The 17,249-nt window shown below is 46.5% G+C and overlaps 2 protein-coding genes across 7 annotated transcripts in view; one reads left to right on the plus strand and one right to left on the minus strand.

The window, feature by feature from the left end:
• Positions 1 to 114: 114 nt before the first annotated feature.
• The window catches only part of RAB8B (RAB8B, member RAS oncogene family), a 32,873-nt gene continuing 15,738 nt past the window's right edge, over positions 115 to 17,249 (plus strand). For 5 of the 6 annotated variants that reach the window (XM_015872308.3, XM_015872309.3, XM_085515828.1 and 2 more), the window contains exon 1: positions 6,628 to 6,766. In XM_015872308.3, coding sequence (XP_015727794.2) covers positions 6,643 to 6,766 — 124 coding nt within the window. In that variant the 5' untranslated portion in view covers positions 6,628 to 6,642. Of the gene's footprint in view, positions 204 to 3,334; positions 3,438 to 6,627; positions 6,767 to 17,249 lie in introns of those variants that run through there. The other variant, XM_085515829.1, reaches the window with a different exon arrangement.
• Positions 515 to 3,933, minus strand: RPS27L (ribosomal protein S27 like). Its single transcript, XM_015872310.3, has 4 exons — positions 3,896 to 3,933; positions 3,709 to 3,817; positions 1,729 to 1,839; positions 515 to 705 (listed from the first exon to the last, which is right to left on the minus strand). The coding sequence occupies exons 1-4, from the start codon at positions 3,899 to 3,901 to the stop codon at positions 677 to 679; spliced, it is 255 nt and encodes an 84-aa protein (XP_015727796.1). The 5' UTR covers positions 3,902 to 3,933; the 3' UTR covers positions 515 to 676.

Consider the following 17,249-nt stretch of genomic DNA (forward strand, 5'->3'; position numbering starts at 1 on the left):
ACTGAAAATACGCACTGCTGCCTGTGTGCCATATGCTTACACTACCCCCAATGCTTTCAGTATTTTGCAAAATGATCTAAATACTTTGTTTTGTTTTGTTTTGTTTCTGCATAGGAATCTCAGTATAGAACATGGAGTGCAGGTTGTAGACCAGATTAGAGAGAGGAAAAAAACAGGCATTCCAGAATAACATCTGAACACATGTGAGTAATTTTACCACAGAATAAGGGGACCAAAGCGGTGTTGAAACAGCTGAGCTGCGTGTCCTTTCCAAACCTGTCCAGCCTTTGTACCCCTTGCCATTGAAGCAGCCACAGCATTTGGTTATACACAATGTGTTCTCAGTGCAGTCTGTCACCATATGGTTTCCCCTGCTGATGATTAACAGAAAGAAGGATGCAGCGAGTCCAAGGTTCAGATTTTTATATTAAATGACACCACCCAATTACAAAACACCATTTAAAGCTGTAAAAATAGAGATCAACTGCCTGCAACTTCCAAGGGAGAAAAAAAATGCACTTCAAACCATTTATTGAAAAAGATTCCAGTTGATCAGTCACCAACAGTGTGTCATTTTCAGAAAATCAGTCACAATTACATTGTTACACCAACAGGCATTTTTAACAGGTAAGGCTTTCAGGAACACAGATCCTCTGCTCTCTGTTGAAGGGACTGTTCAGTGTTGCTTTCTTCTAAATGAACAGCCTGGAAAGAAATCACAAATACAAGCAGCCTTACATTGCTAGATGACCATGAAAAACTGCTCATCCGATTCAAGTTGGAAACTTGCACAGTACATTTATTAAACTATATGTACTGTAGGAGCTAACAAACAGCCTGCTCCAACCCAATCAGAATTCATCTCCTTGTAAACCTCAGGTGTACTGCTGTTGGGTTTTGTTTTGTTTTCCAGATGCCTTTAAAATTTCAGTCTGTTGTTCTGTTCTTTAGTGGTGCAAACCCTAAAGTGAAACAGCTGCTAGGAATTATGAGACATTTCCAACTGCTCAACAGCCTCATTTCAGGTATCTTGTCTTCCTATCAACTATACAGCAGTATGTGGTGCAAGTACTACTATGTATAACTTGCATATATATTCACATTTCATCCTTTAAATGCAAGGTGAATGAAATCTGGGTTCATTTGTTGCATTATTTTTAACCTTCTTATGTTTCCAATGTTCTTCATATATCCTGGACATTGGATTACATTTCAAGGTTATTCGTATATGTCTGTGTATATAATTAGCAGGTTATTTGTTCTTTTGCACTTTATACAAGCACTTTGACTACATAATGTGAACCAAGGACTGCCTTAAGTTTTAAATAAACAAGCAAGCCACCACTGACTAGCAGTGGCATGGCATTACTTCAGGCCTGCCAAACCCTCTAAACTTAGTTCAGAATTGAATATCCAGTATCTGTTCATTAGGCTAAAGGAGGTTACAGGTCACTGAATCTAAAATTATTTCCAATCAAAATCTAGCCCTAAACTCCCTGGCCTATCTACTTAGCCATTAAAAAACAAACAAAACATTGCATAAAACATGGTAAATAGGCCACAGCTTGCAAGTGTGTTTGTTTTATTGTCAGCTAACACTCAGCAATTTGAGGATTAAGCTTTCCACTACTAGTGTTCAGAAATCAAAGCTAAGAGACTCGCAGGCTCTAAGTCCACAGATATGCAGTTTTAAGTGTAATATTAGATCGCTTAAACGTTTCTCCTTACCTTCTGTGAGCCTTGCTTTTCCCCCAGTAGGCTGACACAGAATAGTTGAGCAGCCTACACACAGAACCACTGTCTGAGCATGGCTGAACACCGTGGTGATCTTGTAGCATCCTGCAAAACAGCATGGTTACATTTTCTATTGAGTATTTCCAGCACGTTTTTAATTGTATGTGTAATTGAACCAGATACCCTATGTACGCTTGTTCAAGACTAGATGAGTATTACATTACAAAGTGCACCAAATAAAACTTAGCACGAATTACTCTCATGCTTTAACTAGCATGCATAGCAAGCACATTAGATAACTGAAACTAGTGTGCTTCTCCCTTGAAAATCATTAACAGAATCAGAGGGCTGACAAGCCCTCATGTACCTGTAGTACATATCCTGCAAGAAGCAGGAGCTGGGTGCCTTACCTTTGTTCTAGACCAGCCTTAGATAGAGAACTGATTATTTCTTGGGGGAGAACATTGCCGGTGATGAAGCCTGGCAGCTGTGAACACAAGCGCTGCTATTCAAGGCTGTTTGCTTTCTGTTAATCATTAGTACACATACAGTGTAGCTGTACTGTCCGGGGCTAGCACCACACTGACACCACAAGGCTGGCATAGAACATGTTTACTGCAGTCCAGATTCAGGAGCAGGCATCAAGAACACTTTAAAACATCTAAAATCTACAGCCCAAAGAAAATATAAAATCAACTTCATACTAGTCTTAGACAAGAGGATTTTCACAACCTATGTTATTCTCCTTGTAAAGTATTTTTAACTGTTTAGGAGAAACAGGAGAGATAATTTGGAACATATTTAGTCTTGAGGTGGATACAGAATACAGACAAATGGAAAGATGAGCACAGCCACCATTTTCGGAGTGTGTGGCCTGGAAAGGATAAAATAGAATTTATTGTGAGAAAGGTTCTCAGGAAGCTCCCTCACAATCATAGAATCACAGAGTCATAGAATGGCCTGGGTTGAAAAGGACCACAGTGCTCATCCAGTTCCAACCCCCTGCTGTGTGCAGGGTCACCAACCAGCAGCCCAGGCTGCCCAGAGCCACATCCAGCCTGGCCTTGAATGCCTGCAGGGATGGGGCATCCACAGCCTCCTTGGGCAACCTGTTCCAGTGCGTCACCACCGTATGGGTGAAAAACTTCCTCCTAAGATCCAACCTAAACCTCCCCTGTCTCAGTTTAAAACCATTCCGCCTTGTCCTATCACCGTCCACCTTCATAAACAGCCATTCCCCCTATTTCTAGCCTCCCTTCAAGTACTGGAAGGTCACAATGAGGTCTCCTCAAAGCCCTCTCTTCTCCAAGCTTTACAAGCCCACTTCCCTCTACCTCTCCTCACAGAGAGGTGCTCCAGCCCTTTGCTCATCTTAGTGGCCTCCTGTGGACTCATTCCAAGAGCTACGCATCTTTCTTGTGCTGGGGACCCCAGGCCTGGATGCAGCACTGCAGATGGGGCCTCACAAGAGCTGAGCAGAGGGGGACAGTCACCTCCCTCTCCCAAGAAAGCTTCCATTTGTGGTTCAGTGTTTGGGTTTTTTTTTTTAAGCCAACACTGCATTCTCCAATAATTTTTATGATTTTACATCACTTTTTAGATTGAAAAGGGTGTCTGGAGCTTCCTAGAGATCTAAACTACCGAGATAGCAAGCAGACTGAGTGCAGCACCAATTCCTTACATCTATTCAGGACATCACCGCTGTGAGTCAATGCGTTTTGTTACTGTTACGGTTTCCTTACGCTGCAGCAGTGCCTGGGAGATAAGTGGCAGCGTGTACTGCGCTCTGTAGGGGTGCAGCTGCTCAGAACGCAGAGCATCCTTCTGACACGGGGACAAAACATGCACTGCTATAGCCGATAAGGGTGCAGGCGGTTATGTGCTGTGTCTGAGCCAACATGAGCTGTGTGCACAGCACCCAGCACAGCACCCGACACACACGGCGGTGACTGAAGTTAATCTGCGGGCGGTTACCTGGGCACTTCACGTCCATGAAGTAGGAGTTGGGGCTCTGCACCAAACGCTTCTTCTTGTGTTTCCTCTTCTCCTCGTCCAGGGAGGGGTGCAGCAGGTCCCTCGCCAGCTGGGTAGGACACGACACAACCGTAACGTTACAAAGCGCCCCCCGGCCCCTCCGCCCCCCCATCCCCACGGAACTCACGGGCATGGCTGCGGGGCCGCCCGCGGCGGGAGCTGCTCGGGCCGTTCGGAGGACTCGGCTCGATGGTGCGCGCCGGGCGGGGCCGGGCCGGGCCGAGGAGGTGGGGCGAGGAGCGGCGGCGCTGTGTGTGTATGGGCGGGTGGCCGCCCAGCGGCGGGTGTGGGCCCTGCACGGCAGCGCGATGGGCCTTGCCGGGCTCTGCCGACACATCCATCGAGCGGGGGGCTGCCGTGCTGAATGGGAGCTGTTGTGGGCATTTACTGCGTGCTGCTGAAGCTGCAGGTTTCAGAGGTGAAACGCCTCCTTCCCTGCCCCACCCCGATGCTGCTCTGTGGAGCAGACCCAGCGCTGTGGTACCTGTTAGCTTTGCTTTCCTCCATCACCATGTCGGGCAAATACTTTGATGGTGCATCGTTACTCTGCAGTGTGCTGATGACACATGTATTTCACAAGGCCTTCTGCTGTATCTTGGGGACCTTAATCTGCAGGGCTGTGACTCGCACTGCGTGGTGTGACAGCCACCAGCACAGCACAGCCTGCTGATGGCCTGGAGGCTCCTCCTGCCTGCCAGCCTCCTTGAAATGAACGTGGTTTATCAGGCAGAAGAGAGGAGCTGGGCTGGTGGGTTCAGAGTCTGAAAGAGATGTATGGTTTTCTTTGGTTAAGATGATAACTGTGTATGTTAAACACCAGCAGCACAATATAACAGTGCTGTCCTCCCTCAGCTCCTCCCTTTACGCTCCCTTTTCAGTGTCTGTCCTGCTCAGAGCTGTGCTGCTGGGACAAGGCTTCGGATGCACGGGTTACATGAAGCACTGGTTTCAGTGGCAGGAGAGACACACAGGATGGTGATCTGAAAACAGGATGTGTTCGGGGCACATCCGTCTGCTTCTCTATTTCGATTGTACTTGGGAGATTCATTTCCTTTTCACAGCTGCCTGTGGCTTGGCAACCTGCTGAATGACTCGGTGACCACACATCACCTTTGGTCTTGTGACAAAAAGGGTGGGGTTTTTGGGAAGCGTAAGGTTCAGAAAACGACGGCTTCCATTTCATTTTTGAGAACGTCAAACCTTAAAGCTGACAGAGTTTACAGATCAGAACCGTGCAATGCTTTCCCTTTCTGGAATGGACCTATGCCTGCTCTCAGTAATGACTTAATGCAGCCCCTGCTATAGGGAGTTCTGCAACATAAACACATGGAAAATATGAAATTGCTAGCATAAAGTGGAGTACTGTCATGCATGAAGACCAAAACAATTAGATCTATGCATTGGTCTCTTTAAACTACATCTTAAAAGCAGAGCATAGTAATGTACTGGATGAGCACAGAAGTATCTACCTGCCAGGAGAGATTTATTTACTGTAACTGGGGAATAAGTGACTTTGTTTAAAGGAGTGTCACATGTTGGTCATCAAACAGTTGTAAATGGCAGAAGCACCTGCCAAAACCACAGCTGTTAAAGACGTATCTCAAGCATATGATCGTATTAGATATTGGGTGTCCCAAAGCTAAGGAGCAAAGTTCATGTTGATAATGTTCAGTTGTGTGGCATTCTGGGAAGGACTGCCTCGTATCTTTGGCAGGGATTGGACCTGTAGATTCCAAGTGGTGCCACAAATACCAGGATCTGGGTTCTACCAGCGTTTCACTCTATTGTTTTTTAAATCCATCTCTCAAAACAGTTGAGACTTGGAATTTCCTGGTTTGGTACACACTGAGCAGAAGGGCTTGATCAGATTTCCACTCAGTTCTCTTTGCATTTAGCTGCTCTTAGCTTCAAACAGGTGGGAAAACAGATTTTTTCTGTCATCTGAGAAAGTACAAACGAGAGTGGGAACAAAGGAGGCAGTCTGTCATCTGTTACTGCCCTAAAATGTACGTGGTGCTACACTAGTCAAACATTTTCCTCTTGTTTTAATGGTGCATAAAGATGCTGTATTTATTTCCTGTGAATCAAGAGATTTGTTGCGTTTTGTTCTTCATACCAGTGCATTTCTTCAGCTGGGTGCTTTACCAGGTGCAGCCCAGGGAGGTTGTGGATGCCCCGTCCTTGGAGGTGTTCAAGGCCAGGTTGGACGGGGCCATGGGCAACCTGATCTAGTAAAGGTGTATGTTTGGTGGCCCTGCCAGGCAGGGGGTTGGAACTACATGATCCTTGAGGTCCCTTCCAACCCGGGTCATTCTGTGATTCTGTGCACTGTACGTACACATACAGTGACTGATGGAATTCTGCCTTAAATGGATGAGCTGAGTTTCAGCAGAGATATTCACCGAATCCCAAAGCCCACTTACAGTGGATCTATTTGACTGCAGTACATCATAAAACAAACGCTGGCCTTTCCAGTTTGGTGACCTAACCAAGAATGGTTTCAAAGCATCCTGATGGACAGCGGGTTGGTTCGGAGGGACCTGCGAGAACCATCCCAGTCAGTACATCAGATACATCCCAGTCAGTACATCACGTACATCCCTGTCGGTACATCGCGTACATCCCTGTCGGTACATCGCGTACATCCCGGTCAGTACATCACGTACATCACGACGGAGCGGCCTTAGCGGGGCTCATCCACAGGCACCGACACCTCAATACGTGTGGGCCCGTGCTCCATGTCCGCTCGGACTGCAGCTCCCATCGGCCCCGCGCGGTGCCGCCGGTTTGGGCGCGGCTGGAGGGCGGGCCCTCGTTCCGTCTCCTCCCCGCGCCGCCTGGGCCGCCCCCTCCGGCTGCGGAGCCCGAGCGAAGATGGCGAAGACGTACGACTATCTGTTCAAGCTGCTGCTGATCGGCGACTCGGGCGTGGGCAAGACCTGCCTGCTCTTCCGTTTCAGCGAGGACGCCTTCAACACCACCTTCATCTCCACCATCGGTGAGGGGCTGAGCGGCTGCTCGGGGCCCTGCGGGCGGGAGGCGACAAGGGAGGGGCTGTGTGGGGGGGGCCGGGGCCGGACGGGCCGCCGGAGCAGAGCAGGGCCTGGGCGGCAGCACCGCGGCCGTTGGGGCCGTTGGGGCCGTTGGGGCCGTGAGGGACCGCGCGGAGGAACCGCCGCCCCGGGGCCGTGCCGGGCCGTGCCCGCCGCTCTGTGTCCCCCGGCCGTGAGGGGCGGCCGCGCCCCGCCGCTCTCCTCCCTCCTCCCCGCCGCTCTGCGCGGGCCGCGGCCGCATCAGCAGCTGTCCCGGGGCATCGTTCCGGCTCTGGGCGGGGGGCTGTGGTCCGTGGGAAGCGCGCTGTGCTCGGCTGCGTTCCAACGCAGCGCTGCGGTAACGGGATCGTGGCGTGAGCGTTCCGTGAGCCGTTGTGTCGCTGTGGGCGTTGGGGTTTGTGTGCGAGTTTCCAGAACGTGGAAGAAGGCCCCAAAGGCCGGAGCCGTGGTGCGTACGGAGGCAGCTCCCTGCCAAATACAGGGCGCTTTCTGAAGCTCAGCCCGTCCGCTTTGCTGAGGCGTCAGGCGCTGCTGTGAGCTCTGCCGCTCTTAAACGGCTTTTTGCTGAAACAAACGTAAGCGGAATGTCAAAATTCTTGTCAGAGATAACGCTGCGTTGCTGTGTCAGATGGAGCCGGAGAGTTGTGGTGAACTGCTTGTAGATGGGGTTGGTTTTTGGAGTAAAACTAAGCTTCCTCTTCTGGGAAGGAGGGGGTGAATTGCAGCCGAGTTTGTGAGTATTCAGCACAGCAGCGGTGCTGCATTTGAAGAATAACAGTGAGATAAGGAGCGAACTCTTCTTGCAGTAAGGAAATGGAGGCACAGATGAGCTGAAGCAACACGTGGCTTCTTGTTTCTCTCTGCCTGCTCTTTGCAGCCCTGTTCCATAGCAGCACCAGCTTACCTGGAAGGGTGCCTGGCTCTGTGTGGTAGATTCAGAGTCTTAAAGCTTAATAAGTAATGTGTGGGATTCCAAAAAAGCCTCTAGCAGTGTCATGCTTTTCATACGTGGGAAGAGATGGCTGACATAAATGGTGTCGTTCGTGCATCTTGGTGGTTCTTGAGCTGCTTTGTTTCTTGGTGTGGTTCTTTTTATGTCTCCCTGATTCACTTCAGTGTTTCAAGGTCTGCAAGTACGATTCTTTGTTTCTTGACATACTCAGTTATTTGGGCTCTGTTCTCTTCTTTCCCCCCCGAATGTTTGCTTTTACGAGGGTCCTATAGTTAGCAATAATAATCTTAAGGAAGTTGTTGGGAGCTGAGGTGCACTTCTGATTCCACAGGTAGTAACTGTCACTTCATTTCAGTTGCATTCTCCTGTTCATACTGTCTGTTGGTCCCGTTGTTTTTTAGAGAAGCACCTACCAGGAGAGCAGCAAATAGGGAAACTGTTTGTACAAAGTGTTTGTGTGCTTAAATACAAGTATGCTTTTTGTTGTTTGTTTGTTTGTTTTCCTTCTGTATTCCTCATGGGTGTCCTGTATTCCTTTTGGTTCAGTCATGTAGATCTAATCTGTGTGTTCTCATAGGTGCTTTTTCTTTATACAGAACGGGGGCAGTGAGTGCGTGCTGACTGGTCAGCGGCACGGCTGATAACATTGGGTGCTCTGCGGGGAAATCTGTAACAGCTCTGAGTTTATTCCTTGGCAGGTAGAGCACAGGCTGCCGTGGTGTGGAGGGAGCTGCAGGGAGGTGATGCTCCTGCTGGTTGAAACCCTGAGGTCCCCAGATCAATGTTCAGAACTGAGTGTGCTGCCTCTCACTGTGATGGAGGCCACCAGGCTGCGGGGTTTGTAGCTTCTCCAAAGAGCGGGTGGGACTTCCTGTATAGATGTGTTCAGCTCACAATGATTTTGATGAGTGCACTCTATACTGTGTGCTCTTAGAGGTGTCTTCCCTCCTTTCCTGGCCTCTGTTGCTCCTGGCAGGGCTGGAGTTCCTTTAACTTTGGATGTCTGAGAAGGCATCTGCGTGAGGTGTTGGGATCTGCCTCCTGCCCCAGCCCTGTCTGTGAGGGGTGAGGCGGTCAGAGCCTTCTCTTAACCCAGCAGTGTTCAACTTGTGGTTGTCTTCTTTCTTATAATGCATATCTGCTCAGAAATCAAAGCAGCGCTACAATGGAAGGACCTGCAAAAACATCTAAGCACCAAATATCTTTTAAATATATTTTTCTTATTGTTTACTGGTTTCAGTTACAAGAGCGATGGAATCTTCTTTTGCTGGGAAAAATGGAAATGCTGTTTTACTTTGGCATATTTGAATAACTTAGGCTCACTGTTTGTTACAGAGATGAACTGTAGTTACTCTGTTTTTGCTTGGCGTGCTTGTGTTGTTCTGAACTACACGTTTTGCAGATTCTCTTCTTTTCTGCAGTCATGCAAAGCAAGCCTTTCAGGCTAAATGCTTGTGCATTGCTTAGAGGTTTGCAAATGGTCCCCTTGACTTTGCTACTCAGGACTGTTAGTGGTGTAACCAGGGCTGTGTGGTTTCAGACAGTGAGGGCTTCAGCCTGGTGCCCTGTGGCTAGCAGTTGCGTGAGGAGTAGGATGTGAATGCAGCGCACATCTATTTATTATAATAAATCGGTCCTTTTTGTTTTTTAAGTGTCTCATGGCTCAAGAATGTCTCTTTGTCTTGAGTACTCGCAGTACCCGATACCATTAGCAGTCTGTGCCATCAGTAAGAGAAGTGAACCCCCAGTCTCTTTCTCAGGTGTTCCTTTGTGTTTCTCTGCATTGCTGGGGTTTTGTCTGTGGTCAGCAGCTTCGGGTATTTTTACACAGGGCTTTGTAGCTCTGTTTGGAAACCCTCTGTAAGGGCTGACGAGTCGTAACAGTGCTGTGCTCCCCGGTGAGGATCAGCGTCTCGTCGTTAACATGGGATGAAACCTTCTCCACTGGAAACATGTTATGTAAGGTTGTGTTAGTTTGCTTCCTGAGTGGAAACTTCTGCTTTTGCACAGTTCTGCACGGAAAATAAAGAGCAGTTGTCAGCTATTTTTTGTACTTGAACACCTCCTAAAGCAAAATCTTATCTTGGAGTATCTGGCATGCATTTTGTTAGTATTTTCAGTGCGGTGCATGAGAAGGAGTGTTAATTTAGAAGTCTCTGCGTATCCCAACTTGCTGTTTAAGGAGTGCTGTCTGGTAAAACTGGATTGGGTTTATCATTCCAAATAATAAGGTCTATTCTCTGTGTCCCTTTCAACTTGTTGTTGAAGCTGTTTTCCCTGGGAGTGAAGTTGTATCTCCTCGCTGATAGCTCTCCTGACTGTGTACGAGGGCTTTGCTGGCTGAAACAAGGCGCTGTGCTTACTGCTTAATCCAAGATGATATCAGCATTTGGCAGGAAGTTGCCCGTAGGAGATGTTTCAACTCTCAGTGCACTGACTTGTTGGTTTTACAGAAGTGACTTTTCCATGGCCTTCATCTTGCAAAATAGGACGTGGCTCCAGCAGCTGAGCACGTGTGTGCTGACCTTATAACACTTTGATGAAAATCCTCTGAACAAGCAGAATTTTCAACTTCCCTTTTGCATTGAAATCTCCGTGTCTGTAATGTGCAGTGGAAATTGTTTTAGCGTGTTCAAGTCAAATTGTGCCTCTTTGAATATTTCTGCTCTTCCCTGCAGATAATGTATGATAGACAAAGAGGGCGGTTGCAGTGCTGGGTTGTTGTTATTCCTGTGGTGATGATTGTCTTCCTCCCCCTCATTGGTACCCGTTGTTCTCATTCATTTGGTCTCTTCTGGGCTTCTTCAGATGGTGGGAACTGCAGAAGAAAACATAGATGAGCAAAGAGAAGTCTGGGAGGAGCTGTAGGTGGTGCTTTATTAATGGTAGTTATAGTTAGGGAATTGTAAGGGAGATTGTGGAGTGAGACTGGTGTGAGTGACTCGGGTGGTGCTGCATGGTAGATGGAAGTGTGTGTGTGCAAGTCTAGCAGTGCTTGGGAGCTGTGTGAGAAGGAGGTCGGAGCCTGCAGTGGGGCACAGGCAAATCTGAAACTGGAAGCATGGCGCGGTTTTCAGAGTGGTGTGGTGGCCTGTGAGATGTTACCCTGATAATCAGAAGCACTGCAGTTGGAGGCAGCTTAGGTTAAAAATGTTTCAGTTAGTATCACTTCTGACTGTGCATCTGATAGCTGGTAACAAGTCAGCTTAAACTTTGGTTTTTGTCTGCTGGTGAGGTTGTGCTGCCCTCCTGCATTCTGCAGTGGGACCATATGAGTGGAATTGCATGGTTTTCTTTTAAACACTTCTTCAGCTTTCCTTCTGCATGATATTGTGAAGCAGTGTGACAGATGTCTTAACTGTTTTATGCCTCTACTTAATTGGCAGATGGAGCTGTCTCTGGGTTATGTGTTATCTGGTTATTTGAGTGGCAGCAGGGCAGCTTAGAGCTGCTTTGTGGCGTGGTTTGAACACAGAGTTAAGAATACGGGCCAGCACTGAATGAGTGTAGGGACACTTGTGTTGTTTGATTGGTGCAGGCTTTGAGAGAAGTGCTGAGGGCTCAGAGCTTTTCCATGGGGTTTTTGTTGTCTGTCTGCACTAGGGACTTTTAGAAGGATGTCTTGTCCTGACTTCTTCCCAAATGTAACTGGAATTCACAGTGGGTGATGAAGAGTGCATGCAGTATTTATCATCATGCTTTATTTCATGTGCTGGGAATTAATTGCTGACAGATATTCGATTTCCACTGATACCATTGTTGATCTTGCTGTGTTGTGGTAGTATGCTCACTCCATCAAAGTGACCATAGATCTGTACAGTGGATCTGTTCCTTTCCTAATGTGAAGAACCTGAGTAACTTGAATGTGCTTGCGCTGTTTATAAAGCTGTTGTACCAGCAGGCTTGATCCAGAGGCGTTCAGTTGCATGCAAGTCAGAACTCAAGCCAGCAACTTCCTGTTCCAGCTGGGGGTGTTAGCTTAGTACCTCTAAAGGTTTTTCACCAGCAGTTGTAGCTGGTGTCAGTTTGATCTTGTGGTTTACAGCGAGCTTTCCTCCGAAATGTAAGCTGTGACACTTCATTAAAGGCAGTTGAAGTACTGTGTGTTGTAGAGGACTTGTGCTCAGGAGGACAGGCAGTTGAGCAAGTTGAAGTCGATTGATCCTAGTTTTGCCCTGTTCTACAAGCCTGCTGCTGTGTGCACGGTAGACTAAAACTGATGGAGAACGTCGGTTGTGTTCTCATGTATGTATGGCAGTGTGTAAGTGTGCAAAGCAGGTAGGACACTAGCAGGAGCTGGGCAACATGTCTTGCTTCTTGGGAAGTGCAGGTTGAACTCAGAAAATGAATGAGACCAAGCTGGCCACCAGCCTGAGGGTGCGTACGCTGCCACCACCTGCTATGCACGCTGTGCAAAATCTTCCTTTCTTTCATCTGCCAGAGAGAAAGTGCTCTCCTTTACAGACACAGTTCATTGTCTGTATGGTGAGACGTCTGACGGGATGAAAGATGAAGTGAGGCATCTGAGTCCAGCCAAGTGTGGAAGGAAGCAGAAAGTCACAGTAACCACTGGCTGGAGAGCTTCAATGGCTTAGCAGCAGTAATGCAAAGATCCAGTGTAGGAAAAAAAGGTGAAGTGGCAATTAAAAGAAGCTTGAATAAATGAAAACAGTAGTGGGCCAAAAAGACACGTATGGCCTGAATAGTAAGTTACGTGGTATTGCCTGGTGGTTTAGGCAGTAAGAGCCTTTCAAATCAGGCCTATTGTCTTATTCATTTAGGCAGTTAAATAAAGCAGCTTTTTTCCCCCATGTCCTTCACTTCCCTAGCAGAAAAATCCCCTGTCGTTACTCCCACGTGAAAACAGGAGTTTAAAAAAGCATCTTGTAAGAAAGATGTTTCCAAAATCTGTTAAGAGAGCTGTCTTCAAAAATAAGTTGTGTATCTCTAAACTTTCTGCTCAGCCTTTTGGCACTGTGTGCTGCTTTGTTAGGAACTTCATGAGCTCTCTCATAAAACATGACTGTGTTTCAGACCCTAACTAAAAGCCCTCAACTAGATAGTCAGTCTAAGACTATATTTCTTACTGAACGAGACACTTTTGTCTTTGCACGTAACCAAGATCTTTTTAGCCAGAGCATCAGTAACAAAGTTGTGGACGGAATGTTTCCCCCACTTCTCCCTCTGTTTTTCTCTTTATGTTGCTAATAATTCCCATATGAGAGGTATTTTTCCTCCTGGAGACTTTAGAGACCTGGAGAGTGTGGTGAGTGTCTGATTACAAGTATTATCCATTTAATTCATCAGAGGAGTATTCCTGGGGTATTGCTCACCTTTCCAAATTGCTTTTTACTATATAGCACTGATTTCTAATTTATCCTGACTGCCTACCATTATACAGTTCATCTCTCCTCTGTTCTTTGACTGCAACTCGATGGCCCTCAGCCTTTCAAGGGGGTGCTGGGCAGCATGGGTGTTGGGTACAGCAATATGAAGCTGTACAGGTTGGCTGTTCCCATCAGCTCTTCTGTATATCTCAGGCCTGCAGCTGGCAGAGTCTGTGTGCACTGCTGTGGTACATTCTGCAGGGATGGGAGGTGCATGAGGTAGTGATTTACTTCTTTACATCCTGAATTCCATAACACTGCATGGTGGCTTTTTTCCTGGTGGCTTCTTTATTGTAAGTATGCAGTGATATGGTCCCTGAGGTTGTTATTTCTTCCTTCTATGAAACCGGGTCAGAGCAGATGTTCAGATTGAGTGGGAGTCCTACAACTTTAGGAGGCTTTTTTAACAAAGAAATAGAGAAATGGCATCTCAGCTGCTGGCTGCACAGTCATGTAGTTCCACCTGGACCTGAAGTTACTGAACCAAAACAGACCTCACCTTTCCTGGCCTGTTCTCACTATCACAACTGAAATAGTACATCAGTGATGAGCAGCAACATTTAAATCACAGTGGCAAGGCCAGCGTTGATGATAGAAGATTTTCTTCAGTACAGCCTTTTTTTTTTCAGTCTCTTTGATGCTTAAGATACCAAATTTTGGATGAAACAAGCACTTCTTGCTAATAGATAATTAGTTCAGAGTTGCCTTGGTTCAAGAAGACTTGTGTTTTCTGCACCTGCCAACACACCGGCTGCCCAGGTGATAGCCTTGGGGAGGTCCATGCTGGCACACCTCGGGGCTACCTGCCAGCTGCCTTTTGGTCCTGTGAGCTTGGGACTTTCATTTCCTGCTTAGTCCTGTGGAATCTGTGGGCTCCTGCTCAGAGGTGAGCTGTAGCTGTGGCTGTGCCAACCTTTTCTCTAAGTTATGCCATCAGATGATGATAAGCTGAATTACCCAGATGAAAACTGACCTGACCCAACAGGGAAGGGCTCAGTCCCCACTGCTGGATGGCAGCACCTGCCCTCGCTTCAGCTGCCTGTAAGGCTGGTCACAGCTCAAGTCTCATGGGAGAGGTTTAAATATTTGCCACTCTCAATTGCGTGTTGACTGGAAAGAAATATGTTCTCAAAGCAGCTCAGTTAGTGAATTCCCCTTAGTCAGTCTATAAATAATCCTTAAAATAAACAAACTTTGCTGTCTGTATGGTAGGACAACTTCAACCATTTTAGATAAAACTGAATTACCACCAAGTGCAGTTTATTTTCTGTTGCATGTGTAATAGATGGGGACTAGATTTGGTACACCTCCATAGACCCAGCCCTTTGAAGTTGTGGAGGTCCATAATTATACTTAGCAGTAATGAATTTCCTTCTGCTGTTACGGAATGGTCTGTAAAGCTGGACCAAGTTTTTTTGGTGTTTAAATCATGCGATTCAAGGTGTATCAAAGCTCTCTGTAACTTCAGAACTGGGAGAAGCTGACTTGCAGATCTTCAGCATTCACACCAAAGCCTTTGAATGTGCCATAGCGGCAGCTGAGCCCATAGGAGCCCCACTGCAGTGCTGCTGAGGGGCACCGTGCTTCATTCTCACTGTCAGTCAGTGTACAGTGTAGGCTACTGAGCTGTGCCAACGTGTAGTGGGTCTAATTCTATTAATTACAAGTTTTACTCTGAATGTCCTGTTGCTTTTTTTTTTAATAGCAATTAATTTCTCTTAAAGGAAGCTGGTTGGTAGCTGTGGTGCAGCTGAGGAGGTGTCTGCTGGAGGAAGCCACAGTTCGCTAAATTTTAGAGATTGATCACATCTTGGTAATAAGTTTTAAGTGCTGGAGAGCAGGAAACCACCGTGTGCTATTTGTATGTGGCACCTACGTTCTTCATTGCCTTGCCTCCTTGTGCCACTCGTATCTGCTTATCAGTGTAGTGGTTAAAATTTCCTTCATGATCTTTAATCTGTCTTGCACTTAAAAGTGCAAGACACTATTCTGTTATCTTTGCATAGGAAAAACTGTATTATGTTATTAGTAGGGGCGCGGAATAAGCTGACGAAAGGCCAGGCCAGCTAACCCACAGCAGCTTGTGCTGCCCACCCTGAGTTTGGGTGCACTTTCTGGGTTCTCACAGGCTGCCCAGAAGGAACTGAGAGCAGTTTTATCCTCTTTAAGTTGTAAAAGGGTGAATAAAACTGGCTACACTCCCGTGTAACTCTAAAATAAATTAATCTTACAACTTTTGAAAAGCATTGACCTTCACCCTGGTGCAGTGCCTGATGTTAATCTGCGTTTTCAATGATGCCAATAAAAGATGACTGCATCTTGAATTAACAAAGTGATAGAAATTGCTGAGATCATCTGAAAATGCAGTGCAGATGTTGTTAGGGATTAAAGCCAGAAGTTCAAGTTCAAAGTGACTGAACTTTGTTCTTCTGCATTATGTTCTGTGATGCTGCTGTGTTGCAAGCGTTCCCCGCCCTGCTTTTCATAGTCTGATCTTGTTTCTTCCTTGGTTGTTTCTTAGGTTTACTGGAAATGCCTCAAGAAAGATGGAATGTGAAACCAGCTTTCTGAGGCATCACTATACTGCTTGGAGCTACAACAATAGAGAAATAATGGAGTACCTTAAAGAGTCTCGGGGGCTGGGAAGGAATGAACAACAAACAAAACTAAAGAAAATAACTCATTTGATCCCAAAGCTACAAATCCTACAGCTGGGAACAGCCATCCCTGCTGGGAACAGCCATCCCTGCTGGCAGCTATTTCCTACAGCGTCCTACTTTGGACATTTGTCCCTGTGGCTTAATGGCTGTTTGTTCACAAGAACCAAAAGCCTGCAGTATTCAACAAGCTGAACGTAAAGCATGTTGATTTTCAGCCATCTGCCTCTTCTCATTTCCTCTTTCTGTAGGTCGGTTCCAAGTCATCATGCTCTTTTTGAAGTTGTTTTTAGTTCAGCCTTACTCTGAGCAACTGCAGGAAAAAGTTTCCTTTCCTTTTGTCTGTCGGGAGCCCCTACATGTTACATCTTGCCATTAAGTTACAAAATTATCTTTGTATGCAGTTCTGCCCATTGGAGGCAAAAAGAACCGACTCTCACAACTCCACAAATCAATACAGTGTGATTGGAGGGGGCAGCGCAGTGTAGTTGGTGCAAGCTCAGCTTGGTAGTTGCTGTGTAGATTCCAGTCATTCTGTTGCTGTATGGCTCAAGAAGGATAAGGAGGGTTTGTACCTTGCCTCCTTTGCTGCCCTGTAATGAACTCACTTTGATTGCGATTGGTGTCCAGTGGTGATAAGTGCCACCACCATTGGAAAAAAATGTTCTTCCCCTTATAACATTTTGCTTCCTCTACTCTTGCTTTAGGAGAATAAGGCAAGATTCAGGTGAATGGGGAGGGGGGTTCTCACTTAAAAGAGTGGGGTGTTAAGTGCAGCTCAAGCAAAATAGTCTTTGGTGTGATGAGCGAGATCTAATAGTGTGATGTGTCTTCTGCATTCTTTGACAGATGGGTATAAAAATGAGACTTGAGCAAACAAGCTCACTATTCATGTTTTTCACTGCTGCTTTGCTAATCCTGGATGTTTAATTGCCTTTTCTAAAAATTCCTTTGGCTTATGTACTAAAACCTGAACCATTTAAAATACTGGGACATTGAGGGCTGATACTTTTTTTCCCTAACATAAATTACATATTGCTTGGCTAGAGATGGAGAAATACTGTCCAGTTGTAGATATGCAGGCTACTATGTGCAATTAGAGACTGATGCTTAATTCACGTCCTGAAAGGTTTAAATTTCATGGTTGATTTCTTACTGCAAATGCACCCAAAATTAGTTTGTCATCGTAATTATAGAGGCTCTGTGGACCTAGTGAAATAGGAAGCTCATTAAATCAACTTGTGTTGGGGTCAACCAGAACTGCCAACTGATCCACAGCTTTCTCATTGGTGAGGTCCAGCTGCTGCAAACTGCTGTTGAGCTACATGAAGGGTGAAATTAATATACTGGATAACTGTCACACAGAGAAATGCTAAGGATTTGTGGGTTTTTTAACCACTTGTATGATTCAAGAACGTGACCCTTCCATGGC

Source organism: Coturnix japonica, chromosome 14 (genome assembly GCF_054131305.1).
Source record: "Coturnix japonica strain WE chromosome 14, WE-NBRP24, whole genome shotgun sequence".
Lineage (NCBI taxonomy): Eukaryota > Metazoa > Chordata > Aves > Galliformes > Phasianidae > Coturnix > Coturnix japonica.

Excerpts from the sequence above, each read along its gene's own strand:
- RPS27L (XM_015872310.3), bottom strand. Across the intron at positions 1,840-3,708 it reads CATGGACGTGAAGTGCCCAG|GATGCTACAAGATCACCACG; the intron begins GTAACCGCCCGC and ends GCTGTTTTGCAG. Across the intron at positions 706-1,728 it reads AAAAGCAAGGCTCACAGAAG|GCTGTTCATTTAGAAGAAAG; the intron begins GTAAGGAGAAAC and ends ATTTCTTTCCAG.